Below are 27,836 nucleotides of genomic sequence, written 5' to 3' on the forward strand. Positions count from 1 at the left end.
CTAATCGGCAAAAAGTAAACTTGTTTCTGTCATAACATCAGCACACTGTGACAAAAGAATCCTGTGACACACGCTGTTCCCAGGCCAACCTGTCATCACAGGAGATACGAACATTTCTGGTGAGACACACTGACATCGAAGTAAGATCTTCATTTTAACTAACAATGTGATCTTGGTGATAAATGAAATCCAATATCATGCACATTATTTTAAATAATAGATTTGAATACAGAGGATAATGTAAAAGTGTTTAGTCACTTGCACAGAATATTTTTGAATTTTAAATGCCAATAGATCACATCTACATGCTGTCAAATGAAATGGCAGTGGACAAATGGTCTACAGTAGCTTGTAGTCGAGCCAGGAGACTGACTGGAGGATTATGTCATAAATCAAATTACTATCCCCAGATATAACCTTCTCTGTATCTAATGCCCATTACTGCTATTCAATCATACTTTAAGGAAAATACTATTTTTTGGTAGGAAGGCATTTTTGAAGGAAGTTTTCTATGGGCTCTGCTGGTGTTACTGGCTGCAAGGTCAAATGGCAACATACAGAGGGATCTAGGCGTACAGGTCCACTGTTCCCTGAAAGTGGCAACACAAATGGATAAGGTGGTCAAGAAGGCGTATGGCATGCTTGCCTTCACCGGCATCGGTCGGTGTATAGAGTATACAAATTGGCAAGTCATGATGCAGCTGTACAGAACTTTAGTTAGGCCACATTTGGAATTTTGTGTGCAGTTCCAGCTGCCAGATTACCAGAAGGATGTGAAGACTTTGGAGAGGGTACAGAAAAAGTTTACCAGGAGGTTGCCTGGTTTAGAGGGCATGAGCTATGCGGAGAGATTGGATAATCTTGGTTTGGTTTCACTTGGACGTCGGTGACCTGTTAGATAGAAGTTTACAAAATTATGAGAGGCATGGATAGAATGAATAGTCAGAGTATAAATGTCAATTACTAGGTTTAAGGTAAAAGGGGGAAAGTTTAAAGGAGATGTGTGAGGCAAGTTTTTTTTACACAGAGGATGTTAAGCGCTTGGAATGCGCTGCCAGAGGAGGTGGTAGAAGCGGAGTCAATAGAAACGTTTAAGAGGCATCTTGACAGACATAGGAATAGGCAGGAAATAGAGGGATATGGACCTTGTGAAGGCAAAAGGTCTTTAGTTTAGAAAGGCATCATGTGGCGGTGCAGGTTTGGTTGGCAGAAGGGCCTGTTCCTGTGCTGTACTGTTCATTGTTCTTTGTTCTTTTTATTGTTACTATCAATCTTTATTCTGTGCCTTAATACATATAATAGGACATTGAAAAAAAAACCCTGACATTTGACATTGGTGCTGGTGACCTACTAAGTTGCCTCAGACACTGCCTCCCAACATGTCACTTTCTATACAATGAAATTTACAAATTAAATCTGGCTACCACACCAGAAGTCAGGATGTGTGATGACAAATAATCATGTTTATAATGTATAGCTTTCTAGTCTCTGAAACATACAGCAAACAAGTGAATTAGGATTATGGACAATCTGACATCTCCTAGCTCATTGTTTAATATAGCACTTTACGTGTTTTGGGAATTACATTCAGGTGTGCATTTTGGGTGCCCTTGTCCCTGTTTACAGTGTTAGAAACCAATGCTGCAGCAGGCAACTGAAGAATGCGAATAGACTAAAAGGTAAAGTATGGCTTATAGAATCATAGAATCATAGAAACCCTACAGTGCAGAAGGAGGCCATTCGGCCCATCGAGTCTGCACCGACCACAATCCCACCCAGGCCCTACCCCCACATATTTTACCCGCTAATCCCTCTAACCTACGCATCTCAGGGGCAATTTTAACCTGGCCAATCAACCTAACCCGCACATCTTTGGACTGTGGGAGGAAACCGGAGCACCCGGAGGAAACCCACGCAAACACGAGGAGAATGTGCAAACTCCACACAGACAGTGACCTGAGCCGGGAATCGAACCCGGGACCCTGGAGCTGTGAAGCAGCAGTGCTAACCACTGTGCTACCGTGCCGCCTCACTCAACATGGCAAGCAGCGCACTTCCGGCAGGTGAGTGCACACATTTTCTGCCTGCCATTTTGAGAGATGATAATTCTGACAAAACATGCACTATATGGCCCAATGTAACTCCTCATAAATCCTACTTATGATCCAAACTGTTTTCCTACTTTTTCTATACAGAGGAACACACCAACAGGCCTCAAAGAATCCTAATAAATTTGTCATGCATGATTTCCTCTTCATGAAGCCGAGTTTACTTTGTTTGATTATATTATGCATTTCTAAATGCTCTGCTATTACGTCCTTTATAGTGGACTCTAATATTTTCCCAATGACAAATATTAAGCTAGCTGGCCTATAGATAGCTTTTTTGTCTCTCTCCCTGTTACATTGGCAGTTTTCTAATCCTCTGGGATTTTTCCAGCATTTAAGGATTCTTGGAAGATTACTACCAGTGCATCTACAATCTCTGTAGCTACTTTCTTTAATGTCTTAGGATGCAACTGATCAGATCCAGACAGCTTATCAGATTTTAGCCCCATTATTTTTTCTAGTACTTTTTCCTCTAGGGATAGTTATTGTGTTCATTTCTTCCCTCTATTTTGTCCCTTGATTACTTAGTATTTTTGGAATATTATTAGTGTTTTCTCCCCTGTTGCAACATATTTATTTAACTCCTTTGCTATTTCCTACTTCCTCATTATTATTTCTGCAGTTTCATTCTCCAATGGGCCTATATTCACTTCTGTCTCGCTCTGCCTTTCTATTTAAAGAAGCTCTTGTTGTCCATTTTTATATGACTTGCTAGTTTACTTTCATAATTTATCTTCTCTTATTTTTGGTCACCTTTTGTTGGTTTTAAAACTTTGGCAATCCTCTGGCTTGCCACTAACCTTTGCCACATTGTGTATTTATTTCTTTCAGTTTAATACCAACTTTAATTTTCTTGGTTAACCATGGTTGATTTATCCTATTAGTTGCATCCTTCTTCCTCACTGGGATATATCTTTGTTGTGAATCATGAACTATTTTCATAAATGTCTGCCATTTCTGGTCAACTGTTCTGCTAAATCTCTTTCCCAGTCCACTCCAGCCACCTCTGCTCTCATTCCTTTGCAATTCCCTTATGTAAATTTAGCACGGTTTTTTCTGACCGAAGTTTCTCACTCTCAAACTGAATGCTAAGTTTGACCACATAATGGTCACTGTTTGCTAGGGGATCTTACACACTGAGATTTAACAAAGAACAATACAGCACAGGAACAGCCCCTTCGGCTCTCCAAGCCCGCGCCGCTCCCTGGTCCAAACTAGACCATTCTTTTGTATCCCTCCATTCCCACTCCGTTCATGTGGCTATCTAGATAAGTCTTAAACGTTCCCAGTGTGCCCGCCTCCACCACCTTGCCCGGCAGCGCATTCCAGGCCCCCACCACCCTCTGTGTAAAATATGTCCTTCTGATATCCGTGTTAAACCTCCCCCCCTTCACCTTGAACCTATGACCCCTCGTGAACGTTACCAGCGATCTGGGAAAAAGCTTCCCACCGTTCACCCTATCTATGCCTTTCATAATTTTATACACCTCTATTAGGTCACCCCTCATCCTCCATCTTTCCAGTGAGAACAACCCCAGTTTACCCAATCTCTCCTCATAACTAAGCCCTTCCATGACAGGCAACATCCTGGTAAACCTCCTCTGCACTCTCGCCAAAGCCTCCACATCCTTCCGGTAGTGTGGCGACCAGAACTGGACGCAGTATTCCAAATGCGGACGAACCAACGTTCTATACAACTGCAACATCAGACCCCAACTTTTATACTCTATGCCCCATCCTATAAAGGCAAGCATGCCATATGCCTTATTCACTACCTTCTCCACCTGTCACGTCACCTTCAAGGATCTGTGGACTTGCACACCCAGGTCCCTCTGCGTATCTACACCCTTTATGGTTCTGCCATTTATCGTATAGCTCCCCCCTACGTTAGTTCTACCAAAATGCATCACTTCGCATTTATCTGGATTGAACTCCATCTGCCATTTCTTTGCCCAAATTTCCAGCCTATCTATATCCTTCTGTAGCCTCTGACAATGTTCCTCACTATCTGCAAGTCCAGCCATTTTCGTGTCATCCGCAAACTTACTGATCACCCCAGTTACACCTTCTTCCAGATCGTTTATATAAATCACAAACAGCAGAGGTCCCAATACAGAGCCCTGCGGAACACCACTAGTTACAGGCATCCAGCCGGAAAAAGACCCTTCCACTACCACCCTCTGTCTTCTGTGACCAAGCCAGTTCTCCACCCATCTAGCCACCTCCCCCTTTATCCCATGAGATCCAACCTTTTGCACCAACCTACCATGAGGGACTTTGTCAAACGCTTTCCTAAAGTCCATATAGATGACATCCACGGCCCTTCCCTCGTCAACCATTCTAGTCACTTCTTCAAAAAACTCCACCAGGTTAGTGAGGCATGACCTCCCTCTCACAAAACCATGCTGACTATCGTTAATGAGTTTATTCCTTTCTAAATGCGCATACATCCTATCTCCAAGAATCCTCTCCAACAACTTCCTGACCACGGACGTCAAGCTCACCGGCCTATAATTTCCCGGGTTATCCTTCCTCCCTTTCTTAAATAACGGGACCACATTAGCTATCCTCCAGTCCTCTGGGACCTCACCTGTGTCCAGTGACGAGACGAAGATTTGCGTCAGAGGCCCAGCGATTTCATCTCTCGTCTCCCTGAGCAGCCTGGGATAGATTCCATCAGGCCCTGGGGATTTGTCAGTCTTTATATTCCCTAAAAAACCTAACACTTTATTAAACCTGCCTCATTATATGTTAACAGATCCAAAATAGCCTGATTCCAAGTTGGATTCAAAACATATTGTTCTAGGAAACTGTCCCAGACAGTCTATGAATTCTTCTTCATGGCTACCTCTGCCAATTTGATTTTCCTAGTTCACATGAAGATCAAACTCATTCATGATTTAATGTACTGCTTTTTAACACAACTATGTTCTGATTTATTCTCTGTCCTACACGAGAGCTACTGTTAGGGGGTCCATAGACTACGCTAACCAGTATCTTCTCTCTGTTATTTCTTATCTCCACCCATATGGATTCTACATCTTCCGATCCAAGATTATTTCTTGCTATTGTACTTATTTCATGTCGTACTAACAAAGCTAGCCCATCACTCTTTCCTTCCTGCCTGTCCTTAAAAAAAATCGCATACACCCAATTATTTAGATCTCAGCTTTGACCTTCTTGTAACCATAGCGATAATTCTCCAGTTGCTCACACCGGTGGGATTCTCTGGTCCTGCTGGTGGCATATCCCTTGCCACAGGTTCCCTGGCAGCATGGGGTGACTTCCATGGGAATTCCCATTGAAGTGGGGAAAAACATAAAGATGGATACCTAACACATAAAATGGCTGCCTGGCACATAAAAAGTTACCTGGGAAAGAGACATTAAGCAGGCACTGACTTTTAGCGCAGACAGCTACTTGAAATTAAAACATGCAGGATAGACAGTTATTTCCATGCAGGGAACAAATACTGCAGGAAGCCAGGGCTTGAGGCAGTTTTAAAGATAAGGACAGAAGCGGGACAATAGAGTCTGATAAAGAGATTAGCCACAAATGGCAACGGGAATACATAAATGCAGGAAAACCAATTACTGTATGTATAGACCGAAACGAAGTCACTGATAAACCACTGAAAGAGGAAATGTATTCATTCTATGAAACAATGCGATGTTAAAAACCAATGTCTGTATATGTCTGGCTGTAACGATGTGTTAACTATCGATCCTACTCATCTGTAACGATGTGTTAAATGGCTAATGTCCGGACTATCCATTGTCTGAAAAGTATAAAAGTGAACCATTCCTATTGTATCATTGAGCGAAGGTAGCTGCCTAAAGTACTGCGGAGTGCCAGTGCCTTTTCTCTACAAAGCTTTGTTAAATAAAACTGTATTGTTGAACCTCCAGTCTGACTCCGGTGGCAATTTCCCCACAACAATTGGAGTAGTCGGCAGGATCCTATTACTAGTAAGCTGGTAAGCTCCGATCGATTAGCCACGATCGGAGAGCCGGGGTAGAGATCACTGAATCTGTGGGAGTCAGACAAGGTCAAGAATACAGTTTGAAAGGGGTTAAACTTAAGGGGTATTTGCAGCAATAAGTATTGTTGTATATGATATAGTGATAAGTACTAACTGCTGATAGTGATAAGTAACTGTTGCTTGTGCTGACCGACAAGAGGACAAGGTACTGCCTGTCTCAAACGCCCAGCCTTAGACCGGTTGTTAAGAGGGGAAATCCCCCACATGATGGTCAGGAATTGAAGTGGGCAAAGAGACACCAAGGGCACTTAGGATTGTGAAGCACAAGTGGCAGAGGTCGGTTAACATCAAACTCTGTAGTGGCGAACAAATGCAGAGTTGCATGAAAGTTTGTAAAGTTGGGTACTGGACTGTTAATGTTGTAAAAGCGGTGCGGAAAAGGAGCTGATCAACTCTGACCTAAACCGGACTCCGGTGGAGAAGCACATTGTCGAGGTGGTAATGGTGGAAGCCGTGAGTATAAATTGAAACCCTGAGGCGGTAGTGAAACACGGTGCTAGAGTAGTAATAGTGGCTGGGGGTAGTGAAGTCCCTACGGTAGAGAGCACACTTTACTAGGAAGTAATCGTAGTCATACGGTGCCTAAAACAGGTTGCCAAGGTGGCAATAGTGACCAGGGGTAGTGAAGTCTGCGAAATGGCAGATAATAAAGAGGGGATCTGCAGGTTCTCTCATTGAAGTGTACATGACAGACAGGCAATCATTAATAAAGAGGATGCAAAAGGATGGCTGGGATACTTCTCAGACCTTAGAGCAGCAGAGAAAGTGGATAGATAAAGAAAAGAGAAACAAGACAAAGAAGATAGGAGTAATGTTAATACATCAGTTAGCTGGTCTAATTGAGCAAGTAGTCGCCTCTACTAAGAAGTGGAGTGAAGATAAAGAAAAAATCAGAGAATTAGAATCCCGAGTGAGGGAACTGGAGGAACAAAACCAGGTATTAGAAGAAAAGCAATGGAGAGGGGAAACTGTTCCTCTACCAACTTATGAGTCCACACAACAGGGACCAACCGGTCCTCCAGAGGAGTGGGAAGCGCTAGAACACAACTTAGCGCCAGTAACCTGAGGGGGAACAGATGCGCAGCCAAAGGCAAATTATAAACCCTTCACCCCAGGTGAGAGACAGCAAATAATGGCTTCCCTGGGTAAATTACAACCTAGAAACGCAAACACTAAATTCTGGGAAGAATTAGACACAATCTGGGTAGGACACCAATTGCACTTGAGAGTCATACACCAGCTGGTCAGGGCAGTCTGTCCAGCGAATAAGTGGAGGCAGGTAGTAGGTGGACCCGCCGCTCCTCCAGCACAGGATTATAGTGGGGGATGGTGGACACATGTAGTCCCCCAAACGTCAGAGATAGATGCCCAACAGGCACCCTTCACCCAGTTTAAAGCAGAGATTCAGAGGGTATTAGGGAATGCTCTCACTAACTGGAGCAGAATTACCACAACAAAACAGTTCAAAGGGGAAGGAGCTTCTGAATATGGGGAACAATTGTTCCAGGTATATCAAGAGTGCTCAGGACAAGGAAACCCAGGTCGAGGAGATCGAGCGTTCATCCAGGCTTTTAAGGATGGACTCTCTAGTGCTCACCAAACCATCCTAAAAATGGGAGTGATTATGTCCGAAGATTACGATGAGTTGGTAGAATGGGCTAGCGGTGTACCGGGAGAAGAGAAATCCCAGGCAGGAACAAGACTAGAAAGGGTAGCAGCCTACAGTAAAAGGAATGGAACAAAGTGGAAACTGACTTGCCACAATTGTGGCCGGCAAGGACACTTTGCGAGGGATTGCTGGACTCCACAGAAAGAGAACGGATTTGGGAACAGTAGGAAACATTGCAGCCACTGTAATAAATATGGACACACAGAAGCAGTGTGTTGGAATAAGCATGGGAGACCCCCGACCCAATCCATGACCACAGCAGAACCGGAGGAACCACAGGACCTCCGGGGTCAGCAGGATTGACGGTCTGCAGCCCCCATTCACAAGGGTAAGAAGGAGGGAAGGATTTACGTGTCAGCACTAGTAGGGGGCAGGCAATGTGAGATGCTAGTGGACACAGGAGCGTCCATATCTGTCACCGACCTACCCTTACCCACTACAAATAAAATGATTTACCTGACCGGGATAGGAGGGAACAAAACACCCGCCTACCTGAGCGAGACCATGTTAGTAGAGATAAATAATCTGTATATACCAATGAGGTTTTATGTGTGCAAAAATAATGAGGGTACAATAATGGGAAATGATCTGATGAAAGAATACGAGATTCTGATAGACTGTGGAAAGGGAGAATTAATCTGGCCAAGACAGGATGGTCGGAAAACTAGAATAGGGAAACTTACAAGTCACCTCGAAATCATTAAGGTGGCCACAGTCACCACCAGAAATTGGGAATTAGAGACAGGAGGGTTCGGAGCCATCTGTGCTTCCGTCCCCGGAGTATGGGCTAAAACAAAGTTAGATACTAGTTTGACTAAAACGGACCCAATAAAGATACCGGGACAGGAGCATAAGCCACACCGACAATATCCAATAAAACCCGAGGCAGGGAAAGCTGTAGTGGAGATAGTTAAAGGGTTAGTGGAGAGGGGGATTCTGAGAGAAACCACAAGCACCACTAACTCCTCAACATGGCCAGTGAGCAAGCCTGACGGAAGCTATAGACTCACGATAGATTACACCGGACTCAATAAAGTCACGTCCAAGTTGCACTCCATTGTAGCAAGCCCTTCGACAATCCTGAATGGACTGTCACAGGAGCACAAAATATTCACAGTGTTGGACATAGCCAACGGATTCTGGTCCTTACCATTGGATCCCGAATCCCAAGACAAATTCGCCTTTACAGTGGGAGACAAGCAGTACACTTGGACTCGTTTACCACAGGGATTCCACAACAGCCCCACTATATTCCATCGAACAATGAGTGACATCCTGAACAGGGTAGAACTGCCAGAGGGTAGTACAGACCTACAATATGTAGACGATATCCTAATAGCTTCGGCGTCCAAGTCAGGACATCAAGAAGCCTTATATTTAGTACTGAATGAATTAAAAACCGCAGGGTTAAAGGTGAGCCCCAAAAAGGCACAAATCGGGAAAACACAGGTCCTATCCCTAGGACATCTTATATCCCAAGGACTTAAAGAAATGCCAACGGACCGAAAGAAGGCAATACAACAAATACCGTGACCCGTCACCGTAAGAGGGGTCAGAAAGGTGCTCGGACTATTCAACTATAGCCGGAGTTTCAACCCAGGATTCACAAAATTAGCAGAACCCATACAAAGACTAGTCAAAGGGGGAAAACCAGCTTTAGATCCCGTAGAATGGGGACCCGAGCAGGAAGAGGCTTACAATAAACTAAAAACAGAACTGATATCAGCCCCTGGACTAGGATTACCTGATTCTAATAAGGACTTCCATATCCATTGTAGCAATGAGGGAGGGTTCTATTCCACAGTTGTAACACAGGACCATGGTGACAGAAAGAGACCCATAGGGTATTATTCCACCGCAGAAGGGCCGGTAGTCACCGGACTGCCAAGGTGCATAGCCGCCTTGGATTGTGCAGCCTGGGCCATAAAGGTTAGCGAGCCAGTAATCATGGCAGGGAATATAATCCTTCACACCAAACACACCTTGGTGGAAATGTTGAACACAGGAAAACTAAGGTCAGTCTCAAACATGAGAAGGGCTAAGTGGGAAGCTGTCCTCCTACCTCCAAGCAAGTCCGTGATAATAATAAGGGATACAGGGAATAACCCAGTAGAAGGGATTTTAGACGAAGGAGAACCACACAATTGTGAAGATATAGATATGGACGAAGGAGAGGGTAGGATAAAGGATATACCCTTAATAACAGCTGAGGAGGCCCTTTTTGTAGATGGGTCACGCAAATATGTGGAAGGGTCACCCCGAACAGGGTGGGCAGTAGTGAATGACAAATTAGAGACAGTAAGGTCAGGAAGGATTGACAGAGGTCTATCCACACAAGTTGCAGAACTAGTGGTGCTCACACAGGGACTAGTGTTATCTGAAGGTAAAACAGTGAACATCTATACAGATAGTCGCTATGCATTCGGAGTCATACATGACTTCATGACAGCATGGGGAAGAAGAGGGTTCATAACCACGGGGAGGGACCCCTATTAAGCACCAGCAAAGAATTGAGGCATTGTTGAGAGAACAAAAGAACAAAGAACAACGAACAGTACAGCACAGGAAACAGGCCCTTCGGCCCCTTAAGCCTGTGCCGCTCACTGGTCCAACTAGACCATTTGTTTGTATCATTCCATTCCCAGACTGCTCATGTGACTATCCAGGTAAGTCTTAAACGATGCCAGCGTGCCTGCCTCCACCATCCTACTTGGCAGTGCATTTCAGGCCCCCACCACTCTCTGTGTAAAAAACGTCCCTCTGATATCTGAGTTATACCTCGCCCCTCTCACCTTGAGCCCGTGACCCCTCGTGATCGTCACCTCCGACCTGGGAAAAAGCTTCCCACTGTTCACCCTATCTATACCCTTCATAATTTTGTACACCTCTATTAGGTCTCCCCTCATTCTCCGTCTTTCCAGGGAGAACAAGCCCAGTTTACCCAATCTCTCCTCATAGCTACGACCCTCCATACCAGGCAACATCCTGGTAAACCTTTTCTGCACTCTCTCTAAAGTCTCCATGTCCTTCTGGTAGTGCGGCGACCAGAACTGGACGCAGTACTCCAAATGTGGCCTAACCAGCGTTTTATACAGCTGCAACATCAGACTCCAGCTTTTATACTCTATACCCCATCCTATAAAGGCAAGCATACCATATGCCTTCTTCACCACCTTCTCCACCTGTGCTGCCACCTTCAAGGATTTGTGGACTTGCACACCTAGGTCCCTCTGTGTTTCTATACTCTTGATGGCTCTGCCATTTATTGTATAACTCCCCCCTACATTAGTTCTTCCAAAATGCATCACTTCGCATTTATCTGGATTAAATTCCATCTGCCATTTCTCCGCCCAATTTTCCAGCCTATCTATATCCTGCTATATTGTCCGACAATGTTCATCGCTATCCGCAAGTCCAGCCATCTTCGTGTCATCCGCAAACTTGCTGATAACACCAGTTACACCTTCTTCCAAATCATTTATATATATCACAAATAGCAGAGGTCCCAGTAGAGAGCCCTGCGGAACACCACTGGTCACAGAGCTAGCGAGAAACCTAGAGAAACCGCAGTAATCAAAATTAAAGCACACCAGAAAGAGCCAGGAAGAGATAACCCGGACTGGTTAAATTTCAAAGGGAACCAAGTCGCAGATAGAACGGCACAATTAGCCTTAGGACAGGAGACAATTGGCGAGCTGCCAATAGCAGCAACAGAACAGACAGGAGACGAAATAGATATTCGGGACTTACATGAGGATACCTCAAAAGAGGAAAAGGAGAAATGGGAAGCACAGGGAGCAGTCAAAGGGACTGATAACATTTGGAGACGGGAAGATAAGGTAATAGCACCAGAGTGCATACAAAACACCCTATTGGAACTACACCATGGACTCTCTCATGCGGGTAGAGAGGCCATGATAACTAGTATAGGAAAGGAATGGTGGTGGAAAGGAATGGGAAGAGATATAGCCCGACACTGTCACCGATGCGTGATGTGCGTGCAACACAACCCTGGTAGACCCATAAAAATTAAAATGGGACACCAGCTGAGGCCAAAGGGACCCTGGGAACATCTGCAAATAGATTTCACAGGGCCACTACCACAATCCCAAGGCAAAACTTATTGTCTGGTTATTATAGACCAGTTCACCAGGTGGGTAGAAGTGTTCCCTACTACAAATTGTACTGCTACCACGGTGGCTAGAATATTGGCAGAAGAGGTAATCCCTAGATGGGGAGTACCCCTACAAATCGATTCGGACCAAGGGACGCACTTCGCTGGAAAGGTGGTAAAAACAGTATGCCAATTAATGGGGATAAAACAAAAATTTCACATCCCTTACCACCCACAGAGTTCTGGAATGGTGGAACGTATGAATAGAACACTTAAAAATGCACTAGCCAAAGCCATACAAACATCGGGAAATATGTGGACAGAGGTATGGCCCACTATACTAATGAGACTAAGGGCTACCACAAACCGGACAACCGGACTAACCTCTTATGAGCTAATGACAGGACGGGTGATGTAATTACCAGAAAGCATCATAACAGGTGGGACCGATGTAGGTCCACTAAAAGATAAAACCAGGAGATATGTTTTGGAACTAAGCACCCAACTAAAAGGGATGCGCAAATTGGTAAAAGACAATCAGGAAATAAAAGATGCAGAGAGAGAGCTTGAAATGCTCCCTGATGTCCCAACAGCGGGAAGTCGCATCCTAGTGAAAACACTACCCGACAAACCAGGGTTTGCACCAAAATGGAATGGGCCATATGAAGTTATAATTAGTGGAGACACTTGTGCCTGTATAGACATAAGAGGGAAAGGTATATTGGACACAGCTAAAATTACACAAGGGAACAAATGAGTAACTGAATTAATGAACTAACAGAACTGCTTTCCTCAACACAGTAAGAAGTTTAACAACACCAGGTTAAAGTCCAACAGGTTTATTTGGTAGCAAAAGCCACACAAGCTTTCGAAGCTCTATGCCCCTTCTTCAGGTGAGTGGGAATTCTGTTCACAAACAGAGTTTATAAAGACACAGACTCAATTTACGTGAATAACGGTTGGAATGCGAATACTTACAACTAATCAAGTCTTTAAGAAACAAAACAATGGGAGTGGGAGAGAGCATCAAGACAGGCTAAAAAGATGTGTATTGTCTCCAGACAAGACAGCCAGTGAAACTCTGCAGGTCCACGCAACTGTGGGCGTTACAAATAGTGTGACATGAACCCAATATCCCGGTTGAGGCCGTCCGCGTGTGTGCGGAACTTGGCTATCAGTTTCTGCTCAGCAACTCTGCGCTGTCGTGTGTCGCGAAGGCCGCCTTGGAGAACGCTTACCCGAATATCAGAGGCCGAATGCCCGTGACCGCTGAAGTGCTCCCCAACAGGAAGAGAACAGTCTTGCCTGGTGATTGTCGAGCGGTGTTCATTCATCCGTTGTCGCAGCGTCTGTCGCAGCGACAACGGATACTGCAAGCTATCCACTTTGTTTTACGGGGCAGGGATGGGGATGTGCCTATGCCTTGGTTCCTAAGAATGATTCCTGCGTACAGACGCAGTGTATCCGTCAACATTATCGGGTTAATAAGGGACAGTTTACTTGCACTTGTGATGAACAGAAATGTCTAAATATAACCGCGGGAAGACAGCTTATTTGTGGACAATGCAATGGAACTCACGTAAGCTCAGCCAAATGGACATACCCATTTGATACTTACCAGATGTTGGGATCAAACGGGGAGTCAAGTAAACCGAACAATTGGCAATATGAACAAACTCATAATCAAGACACTAAATGTTACCGGGCTAAGAAGGGATATGTGTTCCTCTTCAATGGTACTTACACGACAGAAACACCAAACCTCCCAAACCGTTTTGCAGTAGGGACAATCGGACCACGGACTGTTCCATGTCCTCAGAAGGGGCATATTCGGAGGAGAATAGTAACTCGGGTTATCAGCAAAGAATTCTGCGCTGATTGGGAAGCCCCGGGCACAATGGGATCCTCACTGGGATATGGGTTCCTTGGAGCCTTATCTCTGGGGGGTCGGGGGCAGCAGGAGTGATTAGTGCAAAGAATAGAAATCATGTTGTTTGTGGACTAACAGTCCTGGGAAACAGCACTTCAAAAGCACTGGAGGCTGTCAACCAAGAAATGGCTGAACTGAGACTACATGCACAGCAGACACGATACGCAGTGGACTACCAGTTAGCACAACAAGGGGGAGTGTGTACAATTATAGGCAATAAATGCATAACCCATGTCACAGACAAGTCTTATAACATTACACAAGTCATCAACAACATCAGAGAACAACTTAATAGCTTCAGACAGGGACCCAAGAAAGGAAGTAACTGGCTGGAATGGCTAGTAGGGGGGTCCTGGGAATCTTACTTATTACATGGATTGGTCACACTTATTTCAATTGTAATTGTCTGTTGTCTAATTGTTGGATGCCTAAAAGTCTGCAGCAAGGTTATGATAACACGAATTGTGCCAGGAGCCAGTGTATCCATCGAGGAAGAACCTATGATGAAGATCCCCGAAGACATCAGAAGAAACGAAGGAGGAAAGAAGGAGATTGCCCTTTATATGTGAATGTATAATTATTGGTTTCGGGATTATTAAAGTCATAATCCGGACCAAAAGTGGGGACTGAAGTGGGGAAAAACATAAAGATGGATACCTAACACATAAAATGGCTGCCTGGCACATAAAAAGTTACCTGGGAAAGAGGCATTAAGCAGGCACTGACTTTTAGTGCAGACAGCTACTTGAAACTAAAACAAAGAACAGTACAGCACAGGAAACAGGCCCTTCGGCCCTCCAAGCCTGTGCCGCTCATTGGTCCAACTAGACCATTCGTTTGTATATGATAGTAAAAGTTTTTACAAGTATATAAAAAGGAATAGAGTGGCTAGAGTGAATGTTGGACCCTTGGAAGATGAGAGGGGGGATTTAATAGTGGAAAACGAGGAAATGGCTGAGACGTTAAATAAGTTCTTTGTGTCGGTCTTCACGGTGGAAGACACAAATAGTTTGCCGAATATTAGAGATCGAGAGTTGGTGGGAGGGGAGGTCCTTAATACAATGACTGTTACTAAGGAGGTGGTGCTTGGTAGACTAATAGGACTGAAGGTAGACAAGTCCCCGGGCCCGGATGGAATGCATCCCAGGGTACTGAAAGAAATGGCTGAGGTAATAGCAGATGCGTTAGTAGTAATTTATCAAAATTCGCTGGACTCTGGGGTAGTACCGGCTGACTGGAAAACAGCTACTGTTACGCCGCTGTTTAAAAAAGGAAGTAGACAAAAGGCGGGTAACTACAGGCCGGTTAGCTTAATGTCCGTAGTTGGGAAGATGCTAGAGTCCATTATTAAAGAGGAAATAACAGAGCACCTGAATAAGAATGGTTCGATCAAGCAGACGCAGCATGGATTCATGAAGGGAAAGTCGTGTTTGACGAATCTACTGGACTTTTATGAAGATGTCACTAGTGCGGTTGACAGAGGGGAACCGGTGGATGTGGCGTTTTTAGATTTCCAGAAGGCGTTCGATAAGGTGCCTCACAAAAGGTTGCTGCAGAAGATTGGGGTACACGGAGTTAGGGGTAAGGTGTTGGCGTGGATTGGGGATTGGCTATCTAACAGGAAGCAGAGAGTTGGGATAAATGGGTGCTTTTCTGGTTGGCAGTTGGTGACCAGTGGCGTGCCGCAGGGATCGGTGCTGGGGCCTCAATTGTTTACCATTTACTTAGATGATCTGGAGGAGGGGACTGAATCTAGGGTATTCAAGTTTGCTGATGACATGAAGGTGAGTGGGAAAGCGAATTGCGTGGAGGACGCGGAAAGTCTGCAGAGAGATTTGGATAGGCTGAGCGAGTGGGCGAGGATCTGGCAGATGGAATATAACGTTAGTAAATGTGAGGTTATCCACTTTGGAAGAAATAATAGTAAATTGGAGTATTATTTAAATGGAGAAAAATTACATCGTGCGACTGTGCAGAGGGACCTGGGGGTCCTTGTGCACGAATCGCAAAAACTCAGTCTGCAGGTGCAGCAGGTGATCAAGAAGGCGAATGGAATGTTGGCCTTTATCGCGAGGGGGATAGAATATAAAAGCAGGGAGGTCTTGCTGCAACTGTACAAGGCACTGGTGAGGCCGCAACTGGAGTACTGTGTGCAGTTTTGGTCCCCTTATTTGCGAAAGGATATATTGGCCTTGGAGGGAGTGCCGAGAAGGTTCACCAGGTTGATACCGGAGATGAGGGGTGTAGCTTATGAGGAGAGATTAAACAGATTGGGTCTGTACTCGTTGGAGTTTAGAAGGATGAGGGGTGATCTTATAGAGACATATAAGATAATGAAGGGGCTGGATAGGGTAGAGGTGGAGAGATTCTTTCCACTTAGAAGGGAAACCAGAACTAGAGGGCACAGCCTCAAAATAAGTGGGGGCTGGTTCAGAACAGAGTTGAGGGTAGTGAATCTCTGGAATTCTCTGCCCATTGAAGTGGTGGAGGCTTCCTCGATGAATATGTTTAAATCACGGGTAGATAGTTTTCTGATCGATAAGGGAATTAGGGGATATGGGGAGCAGGCGGGTAAGTGGAACTGATTCGCTTCAGATCAGCCATGATCTTGTTGAATGGCGGGGCAGGCTCGAGGGGCCAGATGGCCTACTCCTGCTCCTATTTCTTATGTTCTTATGTTCTTACCCCTCCATTCCCAGACTGCTCATGTGACTATCCAGGTAAGTCTTAAACGATGCCAGCGTGTCTGCCTCCACCACCCTACTTGGCAGCGCATTCCAGGCCCCCACCACTCTCTGTGTAAAAAACATCCCTCTGATATCTGAGTTATACCTCGCCCCTCTCACCTTGAGCCCGTGACCCCTCGTGATCGTCACCTCCGACCTGGGAAAAAGCTTCCCACTGTTCACCCTATCTATACCCTTCATAATTTTGTACACCTCTATTAGGTCTCCCCTCATTCTCCGTCTTTCCAGGGAGAACAAGCCCAGTTTACACAATCTCTCCTCATAGCTAAGACCCTCCATATCAGGCAACATCCTGGTAAACCTTTTCTGCACTCTCTCTGAAGCCTCCACGTCCTTCTGGTAGTGCGGCGACCAGAACTGGACGCAGTACTCCAAATGTGGCCTAACCAGTGTTCTATACAACTGCAACATCAGACTCCAGCTTTTATACTCTATACCCCGTCCTATAAAGGCAAGCATACCATATGCCTTCTTCACCACCTTCTCCACCTGTGCTGCCACCTTCAAGGATTTGTGGACTTGCACACCTAGGTCCCTCTGTGTTTCTATACTCTTGATGGCTCTGCCATCAAGAGTATAAGAACATAAGAAATAGGAGCAGGAGTAGGCCATCTAGCCCCTCGAGCCTGCCCCGCCATTCAATAAGATCATGGCTGATCTGAAGTGGATCAGTTCCACTTATCCGTCTGATCCCTATAACCCCTAATTCCCTTACCGATCAGGAATCCATCTATCCGTGATTTAAACATATTCAACGAGGTAGCCTCCACCACTTCAGTGGGCAGAGAATTCCAGAGATTCACCAACCTCTGAGAGAAGAAGTTCCTCCTCAACTCTGTCCTAAACTGACCCCCCTTTATTTTGAGGCTGTGCCCTCTAGTTCTAGTTTCCTTTCTAAGTGGAAAGAATCTCTCCATCTCTACCCTATCCAGCCCCTTCATTATCTTATAGGTTTCTATAAGATCCCCCCTCAGCCTTCTAAATTCCAACGAATACAAACCCAATCTGCTCAGTCTCTCCTCATAATCAACACCTCTCATCTATATACATGCAGGACAGACAGTTATTTCCATGCAGGGAACAAATACTGCAGGAAGCCAGGGCTTGAGGCACTTTTAAGATAAGAACAGACCCGGGACAATAGGGTCTGATAAAGAGATTAGCCACAAATGGCAACGGGAATACATAAATGCAGGAAAACCAATTACTGTATGTATAGACCGAAACTAAGTCATTGATAAATCACTGAAAGAGGAAATGTATCCATTCTATGAAACAATGCGATGTTAAAAACCAATGTCTGTATATGTCTGGCTGTAACGGTGTGTTAACTATCGATCCTACTCAACTGTAACGATGTGTTAAATGGCTAATGTCCGGACTATCCATTGTCTGAAAAGTATAAAAATGAACCACTCCTATTGTATCATTGAGAGAAGGTAGCTGCCTAAAGTACTGCGGAGTGCCAGTGCCTTTTCTCCATGAAGCTTCGTTAAATAAAACTGTATTGTTGAACCTCCAGTCTGACTCCGGTGGCAATTTTCCCACAACACCATTGACAGAGGTGAGACCAGAAAATCCTGCCACCAGCAGACAGTGCGCCACTGAGAAAAACTGTGGGAAGGCCAGAGAATCTCGCCCTATGTCTCTATGATGGCGATAAGACCATACTCATAACCTCAATTTGTGCCATTAATTTATTAATTTTGCGCTGAATACAACATGCATTTCAGTAAAGAGCCATTCATTTTGCTTTTTTACCAATTTTTCCCCCTTTGACTCCATTTGCTGCTGTCTTTCTATATTTTACACTCTGTCCCTTCCTGTCACATTCTGGATATTAGAACCTAAGTAGCTGCCTTGCAATGCTACCATATTCCTTTGCTTTGTAAGCCTGTGTATCTTCTCTCCAGAACCATCCACCCTCTATTTAATGTAAAGCCATCTCTACTTCCCTGATTATGCAGTTTGCAAAAACTCTGGTCCCTGCATGGTTCAGAAAGAAGGCCATCCCAACGGTACAGTCCCCAATTTCCCTAATAATGATATCAGTGCCCCACAAACCTTAACCCATTTCTCCTACACCAGACTTTGAGCTACATATTCATCTTGCTAATTTTATGTACCCTATGCCAATTTGCACACAGCTCAGGTAATAATAAAGAGATGATAACCTTCAAGGTTTTGTAGTTTAATTTAGTGTGTATCTCCTCAAACTCTATGTGCAGAATCTCTTGCCTCATTCTACTTATCCTACTGGCACCTAAATGGACGATGATAATGGGAGCCTCCCCCAGCAAGGGAATGAGCCTGATTAGCATATTTTATAATATATTTGAATATCATTATTGGGCTTAATGACGCTACTTTTGCCCTCAATGTTTCATCCCACCCAGCCAGCGTGACGTGATACTGACACGAATCACTACTGGTTTTCAAAAATGAGAACCAGTCGTGATGACCCTGCCAGGGGCGCACAGGTAAGTATAGCCCGAGAGTGGTGAGTGACATGCCCTGGCAGTGCCCTGGCACTGCCCCCTGGTAGTGCCACTCTGGCAGTGCCACCCTGGCAGTGCCTTGCCTCTCCCATGGGTGTCCCGGGACCATATTCAAAGGAATACCTTAGCTAGCCAAATGAATCCACAAGGCTCAGACCTGCTCCTACCACAGCTAACATGCACGCTTTCCCATTCAGACACCTACCTCACCAACATCACACACAAGTTGCGGCAGCTGCTTATTTATATAGACAGTTGCCTCGATGAATCACAGATGGGCAATTTATAATCCGCTCCAATTTCACCACCCCCTTCCCCATCCATCCCCAGTAAAAATGTAGGACCCGAGTTTGGTGGCGAGACTTCCAGATACGGGCCCCCACTGACATTTTAGCACAGGCAGAGAGATTCTCCATCTGCGCAAGAATTCAGGCCAAAGTCTTTCTGAATATAAAGACAGTGTAGATACTGTTTAGTTTGAAAGGTTGAGCATTAACTAAGATGCTCAATTAATGAATGAATAATGAACTCTATGAATAATGAATCTCTTTAGAAGAATCTAGTTACTGAGTATTAGGAGCAAATCTGCTTTCCACAAAAAACAGCTATGCACCAATATGGCAGGTTCTTAATGGCCTTTGTTGTTGAAATGTTTTTTAACTGAAAATTGCACTGTGCTTTGCAAATTTCATTAATTACTGGTCCAATTTGTGAATAAGTCACATTGCTTCCATTAATTTCTGTACTGGCATAGTATTGCTTGTCACCATTTCCAGGAGCAAAAAAAAATCTTCATTGTAAATTTCATTACTACCCATTTAATTTGCCATTTCAAAGTCTACACTTGGCATGTTCAGAGCTTGTGATAAGGAAATAACAACTAGTTACCCAGACAAATTATGTTCACTGTGCGTCACAGATTATTGTACAGACAGTGCATCTCTAATCACAGTTTAGGGGGAAGATAGTTATTAACCTGCACTGTACCAGTCATACAGGTTTGAAGCGCAAAGTGATCAAGATGCAGAAGGCTTCAGGAAAAGAATGCTAATGTCAGGAATTTAGTATAAGTGGGATATCTCTAGTAAATATTTCTGAAGCTGTAAATAGATTAACATTTAGAATATGATTTAGAAGTTTAAAACTGGAAAAGGAACTGCAAGCTAGTTATGATACCGGGTTGACAGAAACTGTCCGTCAGTGGCAGTGACAATTGCAGTTGACTGTCAATCATCTGACTGTGATTGCCCGTACAAGTGTTAAAACTGTAGCAAGAAGCTGACTTAGCAGTTATAACTTGGCCACGAGGCGTAAGCTCTTTATATCTGTAGACAGTATTTGCTATTGGACACAGTAATTGCAGCTTTATAGGCTTTGTAAACCGAGTGCCAAAGTCAGGAATTTGGTATGAATCCAGTGCAGACGGAGAAGGGGGAAATGCTATTTATTCTTCTTTGTTTCTGCTAGAAGGCTGTAAATTCCTGTTTGTTACAAAACTGATTAGCGATTGATAACTTTTTGTTTAAAGTAAATGAAATCTAAAATCCCAGTTATTTACTAAGAGAATAAAGCCACACAATTCCACCGTTTCAAACAAACAGAAGAAATTCTATTATACAAGAGTCAACGCAGCTGCCAATACTATCTACCTTAAACTCTAATTTCTCTCAGAACTAACATGAGAAAAACATGAATAAACAAGTCAAATGCACCATACACTGCACATGGAATGGCAGATACAACCAAGTAAGAAGTTTAACAACACCAGGTTAAAGTCCAACAGGTTTATTTGGTAGCAAAAGCCACACAAGCTTTCGGAGCTGCAAGCCCCTTCTTCAGGTGAGTGGGAATTCTGTTCACAAACAGAGCATGTAAAGACACAAACTCAATTTACATGAATAATGGTTGGAATGCGAATACTTACAACTAATCAAGTCTTTAAGAAACAAAACAATGTGAGTGGAGAGAGCATCAAGACAGGCTAAAAAGATGTATATTGTCTCCAGACAAGACAGCCAGTGAAACTCTGTGGGGGTTACAAATAGTGTGCCATGAACCCAATATCCCGGTTGAGGCCGTCCTCGTGTGTGCGGAACTTGGCTATCAGTTTCTGCTCAGCGACTCTGCGCCGTCGTGTGTCGCGAAGGCCGCCTTGGAGAATGCTTACCCGAATATCAGAGGCCGAATGCCCGTGACCGCTGAAGTGCTCCCCAACAGGAAGAGAACAGTCTTGCCTGGTGATTGTCGAGCGGTGTTCATTCATCCATTGTCGCAGCGTCTGCATAGTTTCCCCAATGTACCATGCCTCGGGACATCCTTTCTTGCAGCGTATCAGGTAGACAACGTTGGCCGAGTTGCAAGAGTATGTACCGTGTACCTGGTGGATGGTGTTCTCACGTGAGATGATGGCATCTGTGTCAATGATCCGGCACGTCTTGCAGAGGTTGCTGTGGCAGGGTTGTGTGGTGTCATGGTCACTGTTCTCCTGAAGGCTGGGTAGTTTGCTGCGGACAATGGTCTGTTTGAGGTTGTGCGGTTGTTTGAAGGCAAGAAGTGGGGGTGTGGGGATGGCCTTGGCGAGATGTTCGTCTTCATCAATGACATGTTGAAGGCTCCGGAGGAGATGCCGTAGCTTCTCCGCTCTGGGGAAGTACTGGACAACGAAGGGTACTCTGTCCACTGTGTCCCGTGTTTGTCTTCTGAGGAGGTCGGTGCGGTTTTTCGCTGTGGCGCGTTGGAACTGTTGATCAATGAGTCGAGCGCCATATCCTGTTCTTATGAGGGCATCTTTCAGCGTCTGGAGGTGTCTGTTGCGATCCTCCTCATCCGAGCAGATCCTGTGTATACGGAGGGCTTGTCCGTAGGGGATGGCTTCTTTAACGTGTTTAGGGTGGAAGCTGGAGAAGTGGAGCATCGTGAGGTTATCCGTGGGCTTGCGGTACAGTGAGGTGCTGAGGTGACCGTCCTTAATGGAGATGCGTGTGTCCAAGAATGCAACCAATTCCGGAGAGTAGTCTATGGTGAGTCTGATGGTGGGATGGAACTTGTTGATGTCATCATATAGTTGTTTCAGTGATTGTTCACCATGAGCCCAAAGGAAGAAAATGTCATCGATGTATCTAGTGTATAGCATCGGTTGAAGGTCCCGTGCGGTGAAGAAGTCTTTGGACATCAACAAGTTCCATCCCACCATCAGACTCACCATAGACTACTCTCCGGAATCGGTTGCATTCTTGGACACACGCATCTCCATTAAGGACGGTCACCTCAGCACCTCACTGTACCGCAAGCCCACGGATAACCTCACAATGCTCCACTTCTCCAGCTTCCACCCTAAACACGTTAAAGAAGCCATCCCCTACGGACAAGCCCTCCGTATACACAGGATCTGCTCGGATGAGGAGGATCGCAACAGACACCTCCAGACGCTGAAAGATGCCCTCATAAGAACAGGATATGGTGCTCGACTCATTGATCAACAGTTCCAACGCGCCACAGCGAAAAACCGCACCGACCTCCTCAGAAGACAAACACGGGACACAGTGGACAGAGTACCCTTCGTTGTCCAGTACTTCCCCGGAGCGGAGAAGCTACGGCATCTCCTCCGGAGCCTTCAACATGTCATTGATGAAGACGAACATCTCGCCAAGGCCATCCCCACACCCCCACTTCTTGCCTTCAAACAACCGCACAACCTCAAACAGACCATTGTCCGCAGCAAACTACCCAGCCTTCAGGAGAACAGTGACCATGACACCACACAACCCTGCCACAGCAACCTCTGCAAGACGTGCCGGATCATCGACACAGATGCCATCATCTCACGTGAGAACACCATCCACCAGGTACACGGTACATACTCTTGCAACTCGGCCAACGTTGTCTACGATACGCTGCAAAAAAGGATGTCCCGAGGCATGGTACATTGGGGAAACTATGCAGACGCTGCGACAACGGATGAATGAACACCGCTCGACAATCACCAGGCAAGACTGTTCTCTTCCTGTTGGGGAGCACTTCAGCGGTCACGGGCATTCGGCCTCTGATATTCGGGTAAGCATTCTCCAAGGCGGCCTTCGCGACACACGACGGCGCAGAGTCGCTGAGCAGAAACTGATAGCCAAGTTCCACACACACGAGGACGGCCTCAACCGGGATATTGGGTTCATGGCACACTATTTGTAACCCCCACAGAGTTTCACTGGCTGTCTTGTCTGGAGACAATACACATCTTTTTAGCCTGTCTTGATGCTCTCTCCACTCACATTGTTTTGTTTCTTAAAGACTTGATTAGTTGTAAGTATTTGCATTCCAACCATTATTCATGTAAATTGAGTTTGTGTCTTTACATGCTCTGTTTGTGAACAGAATTCCCACTCACCTGAAGAAGGGGCTTGCAGCTCCGAAAGCTTGTGTGGCTTTTGCTACCAAATAAACCTGTTGGACTTTAACCTGGTGTTGTTAAACCTCTTACTGTGTTTACCCCAATCCAACGCCGGCATCTCCACATCAGATACAACCAAGTCAGGGCCTCTGAATTTCTCAGCAACCCACTCAGCCATCAGTCACCATTGTGAGACACAAAATCCTTTAAAATCCTGTCTTCCTTCTTAGGGATGTCAACTCCTCTTTTTTAAAGGTCTAGTCTGATCCCCAGCCAACATTTATATTCCGCCTGAGTTCTATGGGTACAATCCGAACCAAAAGGCATACTATTCAGATCTCTCTCAAATCTGCTCCCAAATTCAGCCGACTTGATATTTCTTTCCAGCTGTGTTGACCAATTCCTGAGACTGTCGTCCAGGCAGCAAACCAGCATTTAAAAACAGGCATGTTCCCAGGTAACAATTTCCACCAACTGCTTCTGGGCTTCTCTGAGCACCAACTCTTAGTATTATAGAGTTACCAATGGCTCCTGTGGGCTCAGCAGCATGGAGCTAACAGCAGCACTTCAGCTGCATGATGCAGAGTCCTCTCTCCATCTACTCCTGACTGACCTTGTGATGTGGGCTCCTTTTTTGTGCCTTAAAACCCCAGTTATATGATTATCAATTTTGTGCCCTCTGCAAGCAGGGTACCACTGCATATGCAAAGTGTGCCTCCCCTTTGCTGCCCTCTGCTCTTGTGCTGGAATTTCCAGAAAAGCCGAGAATTACAGTCCTCGGCCTCCACACAGAAAACCCACGAACCCAACACGCCAGACTCCCTCACATATTGCTTTACATTACTAACTTAATAACTTAAAACGTGTGAAACTTCTAAACGTTGATGGTCAAAGAGATTTGGGTACATCTGTACAAGAAACACACAAGTTTAAGTACAGTAAGTAATTAGGAAAACAAATGGCATGTTGGTTTTTATCAGAGTACAAAAATAACAAAGTCTTGCTACAGTTGTATAGGGCTTTGGTAAGATTGTATCTGGAGTATGATATGCAGTTTTTCGTTTTCATTTTTAAGGAAGGATATACTTATTTTGAAGGTGTTCACCAGATTGGTACCTGGGATGAAGGAGTTGTCTTCTGATGATAGACAGCTTTTACTGCTGCTGCATTCTCTGGAGTTTAGAAGAATGAGAGGTGACCCTAATTGAAACATACAAAATTCTAAAAGGGCTTGACAGGAAAAATACTGAACGGTTGTTTCTCCTGGCTAGGAAATCTAGAACACACTGGTGCAGTTTCAGGATAAGGTGTCCATCATTTAGGACTGAGATGAGGAGAAAGCTCGGTCTTTTCTCTTTGAAGAGACGTAGGATGAGAGGAGACCTAATAGAGGTATATAAGATGTTGAGAGGCATAGATCGGGTGGACTCTCAGAGGCTTTTTCCCAGGGTGGAAATGGCTGCTACGAGAGGACACAGGTTTAAGGTGCTGGGGAAATGTTAGGGGGAAGTTTTTCACACAGAGGGTGGTGGGCGAGTGGAATCGGCTGCCGTCAGTGGTGGTGGAGGCAAACTCAATAGGGTCTTTTAAGAGACTCCTCGATGAGTACATGGGACTTAATAGGAGGGTTATAGGTAGGCCTAAAAGGTAGGGATATGTTCAGCACAACTTGTGGGGCCGAAGGGCCTGTTTTGTGCTGTAGTTTTTCTATGTTTCTATGAAACTTCTTCATTCAGACAGTTGTGAGTCTTTGAAATTCTCTATCCCAGGGGTAGTGGCTGCTCCCTTACTGATGATACTTAAGGCTGAGATAGGCAGATCTTTGGCCTCTCAGGGAGTCAAAGGATATGGGGATCAGGTGAGAAAGTGGAGTTGAGGCAAAAGATGTACCATGATCATGTTGAATAGCGGAGTGGGTTAGAGGGGCTATTTGGTCTAGTCCTGCCTCTATGTCAAGTGTTATGTTCTTATCACTTACATGGTCAATGAGCTCTCCAACCATTCCATTCCATTCACTTTTCTCATTCTGTGCCCCATACTTTCCATCAGCCACAAGTCTAACTTCATAAGTGAAGCCGAGAATATTTGATAACTCTTTCAACAAGTCAAGGCAATAACCTTCAAAACGGTCATTGCCATAGAGAGGCTTGTCAGATTTCTTATGCATCACGTAAGGATCTTCCTGTAGAACAGAACAGGTAAATTAATTCTTTCAGAACATTATCAGGCAATTCAAATATATTACCTCTTAAAAGGTTGCAATCCTACTGATAAAAGAAGCAACAGATCTGTATTTGTTTCTCTAAATCAATCAGCTATTGATCGATAATCAGTGTTGTCTTGGTCAACACTGGCCTTCAATTTCTCTTTTGCTTATAACTCCATTACAAACAATCAGAACATTATCACTGTTACTGAAATGCTGCTTTCCTCCTAAAAACTCGTAAAGGTTTATCTAATTATAAGGAGCAGTTATCAACAATAAATCGTACTAAAATTGTTTTATCAGTATGTGTGTGCTCTTGTAATTTTAATACAATAATGCAAAGGCAATTTTGCAAACACAAAATCAACAAGCTTACCAAAATAGTGGTGACTAAAAGAGTCCTATTGGCCAAAGAGTCAGTGATATTCGAAGATTTGTCCTTTAGGCTGTCTGTCATGTTAAGTCCTAAGTTTGAATTCCAGATTCCAATCTACAATCAAAAGATCAAATAATCTTCAAGTAAGATTAAGTATCATATTTTCCAGAATATTTTTCACTTCAACATGTGGGAATATAATAGACCAATCAAAGACCAAACCTACTTTTCACAAAGTGATTCCCAATAATTTCAACCTGTTTTGGCTGCAGTACAGTTTTATATATAAATAAATGCTGTAACTTGGAGCTTCAGTGTTGCTGATTACCACAATGATTACATGTGTTGTTTTGATTTTATTTAGCTGATTAAATCGAGTTGCCTTAGTCAGAAATCAATGAAAAATACTGGTCAATAAATATATAAATAAATTAAAAGATGTCATTTTCTCATATATTGCAAAGTTAAGAACTGATTGATCTGGGGGTAGGGCAGTTTTGACGAGCTAAATAACCTTCTTTCATTGTGCTGCTCTTACGCTGCATCAACTTCATCAGTGCCAGTTGATTTTTCAGAATGATTCTAAAGGGGAACTGCAGTTATACAGTATTCCCATGGTGAAGGAAGGCAGAAATCTGAAAATGTGTATTCTAACATGGACTTGGAGCATCGATTGCTGCTCTTATTTCTAAAAGTTTGTAGTGATAGCGAAGGAGCAGTGAAACGCTTGGGTCTTTTCAAGAAGTTGAATGGAGGTAAAGTGGACAGCCAGAATAAGCATGAATAAAAATAGGTTTGAAAAATATATTTCCTGCGGGGAATTCCTTTTAAAATAAGGTGACAGATTCCATCATTTAGGAATAAATTGGAATTAATACATCTCTCTGAGCCATGAATGTAAATCACACATTGTACTAGAGGTTACGTTAGATTTAGAAACAAAAGTGTTTCACTTAATGCAAAAACAAATCTTTACATTGGAACTAAACTAAACACAAGAAACCATACAAACTACACAAACAAAATACAGGTCACTTCTCTTAGTACAAACCTTCTGCCATACTTTACTGTAATGAGAACGAGTGCCACCAGAAGGCTTGTAAGAAATAAAGGAGCTTGTTAAAGTAAAATAATCTTACTATCATATTAGAACAAAAGGAAAGAGAAATCAAAGAAATGATAGTAAATAGATGTGTGCAATGTATTATAACTAATTCATAAGCCAATATTCCCATGGTTTAGTGTTTTCTGTAAGTGGCAAGGATACTCTTACATTGGTCAGTATTGGCCAGTGGTCAGGGGTGAAGACACTTGACCCACAGAAAGTCCTTGAGCGATCTAGTGAACTCAACATGGTGAGAACTTTAATTCTCTCAACTTGCAATTGAATGTAATATTGTTGCATTGGGCTTCCACATGTCGAGCTGCAATGATGTCATCAAACAGTCCATCACATTAAACAATTTTCACAGACAGCCAACCAGAACATGAAAGACATTAATAATTCAGTCACTTTATAAAGATTTTACAGTGGGCAAACTAAGAATTGGAACATACCCTTAGGCTTATGAGAGAAGCTGAAAACTCAAACAAATTTTAAAAATGTTTTTTTCAAAATCCAGTATAGAAATCTTGTTACTAATCTTTATGGAGCTATTTAACAAAATTCCATAAATGTAAAATTACTTTTCCAAGGTCAGATTGGTTGTTCAGTGGCAGTTCTTACTCAGATTGATGTTAAAAACCCAGTTACACCACAATG

At 44.1% G+C, this 27,836-nt stretch overlaps 1 protein-coding gene across 1 annotated transcript in view; it reads right to left on the bottom strand.

The window, feature by feature from the left end:
* The window catches only part of LOC144506409 (glutamate receptor ionotropic, kainate 1-like), a 367,974-nt gene that overhangs the window by 78,380 nt on the left and 261,758 nt on the right, over positions 1-27,836 (bottom strand). The window contains exons 9-10 of the mRNA XM_078232482.1: positions 26,075-26,188; positions 25,471-25,674 (exon numbers count right to left, since the gene is read on the bottom strand). Coding sequence (XP_078088608.1) covers positions 25,471-25,674; positions 26,075-26,188 — 318 coding nt within the window. The remainder of the gene's footprint in view (positions 1-25,470; positions 25,675-26,074; positions 26,189-27,836) is intronic.

The sequence above is a fragment of the Mustelus asterias genome, chromosome 17 (assembly GCF_964213995.1).
Source record: "Mustelus asterias chromosome 17, sMusAst1.hap1.1, whole genome shotgun sequence".
Lineage (NCBI taxonomy): Eukaryota > Metazoa > Chordata > Chondrichthyes > Carcharhiniformes > Triakidae > Mustelus > Mustelus asterias.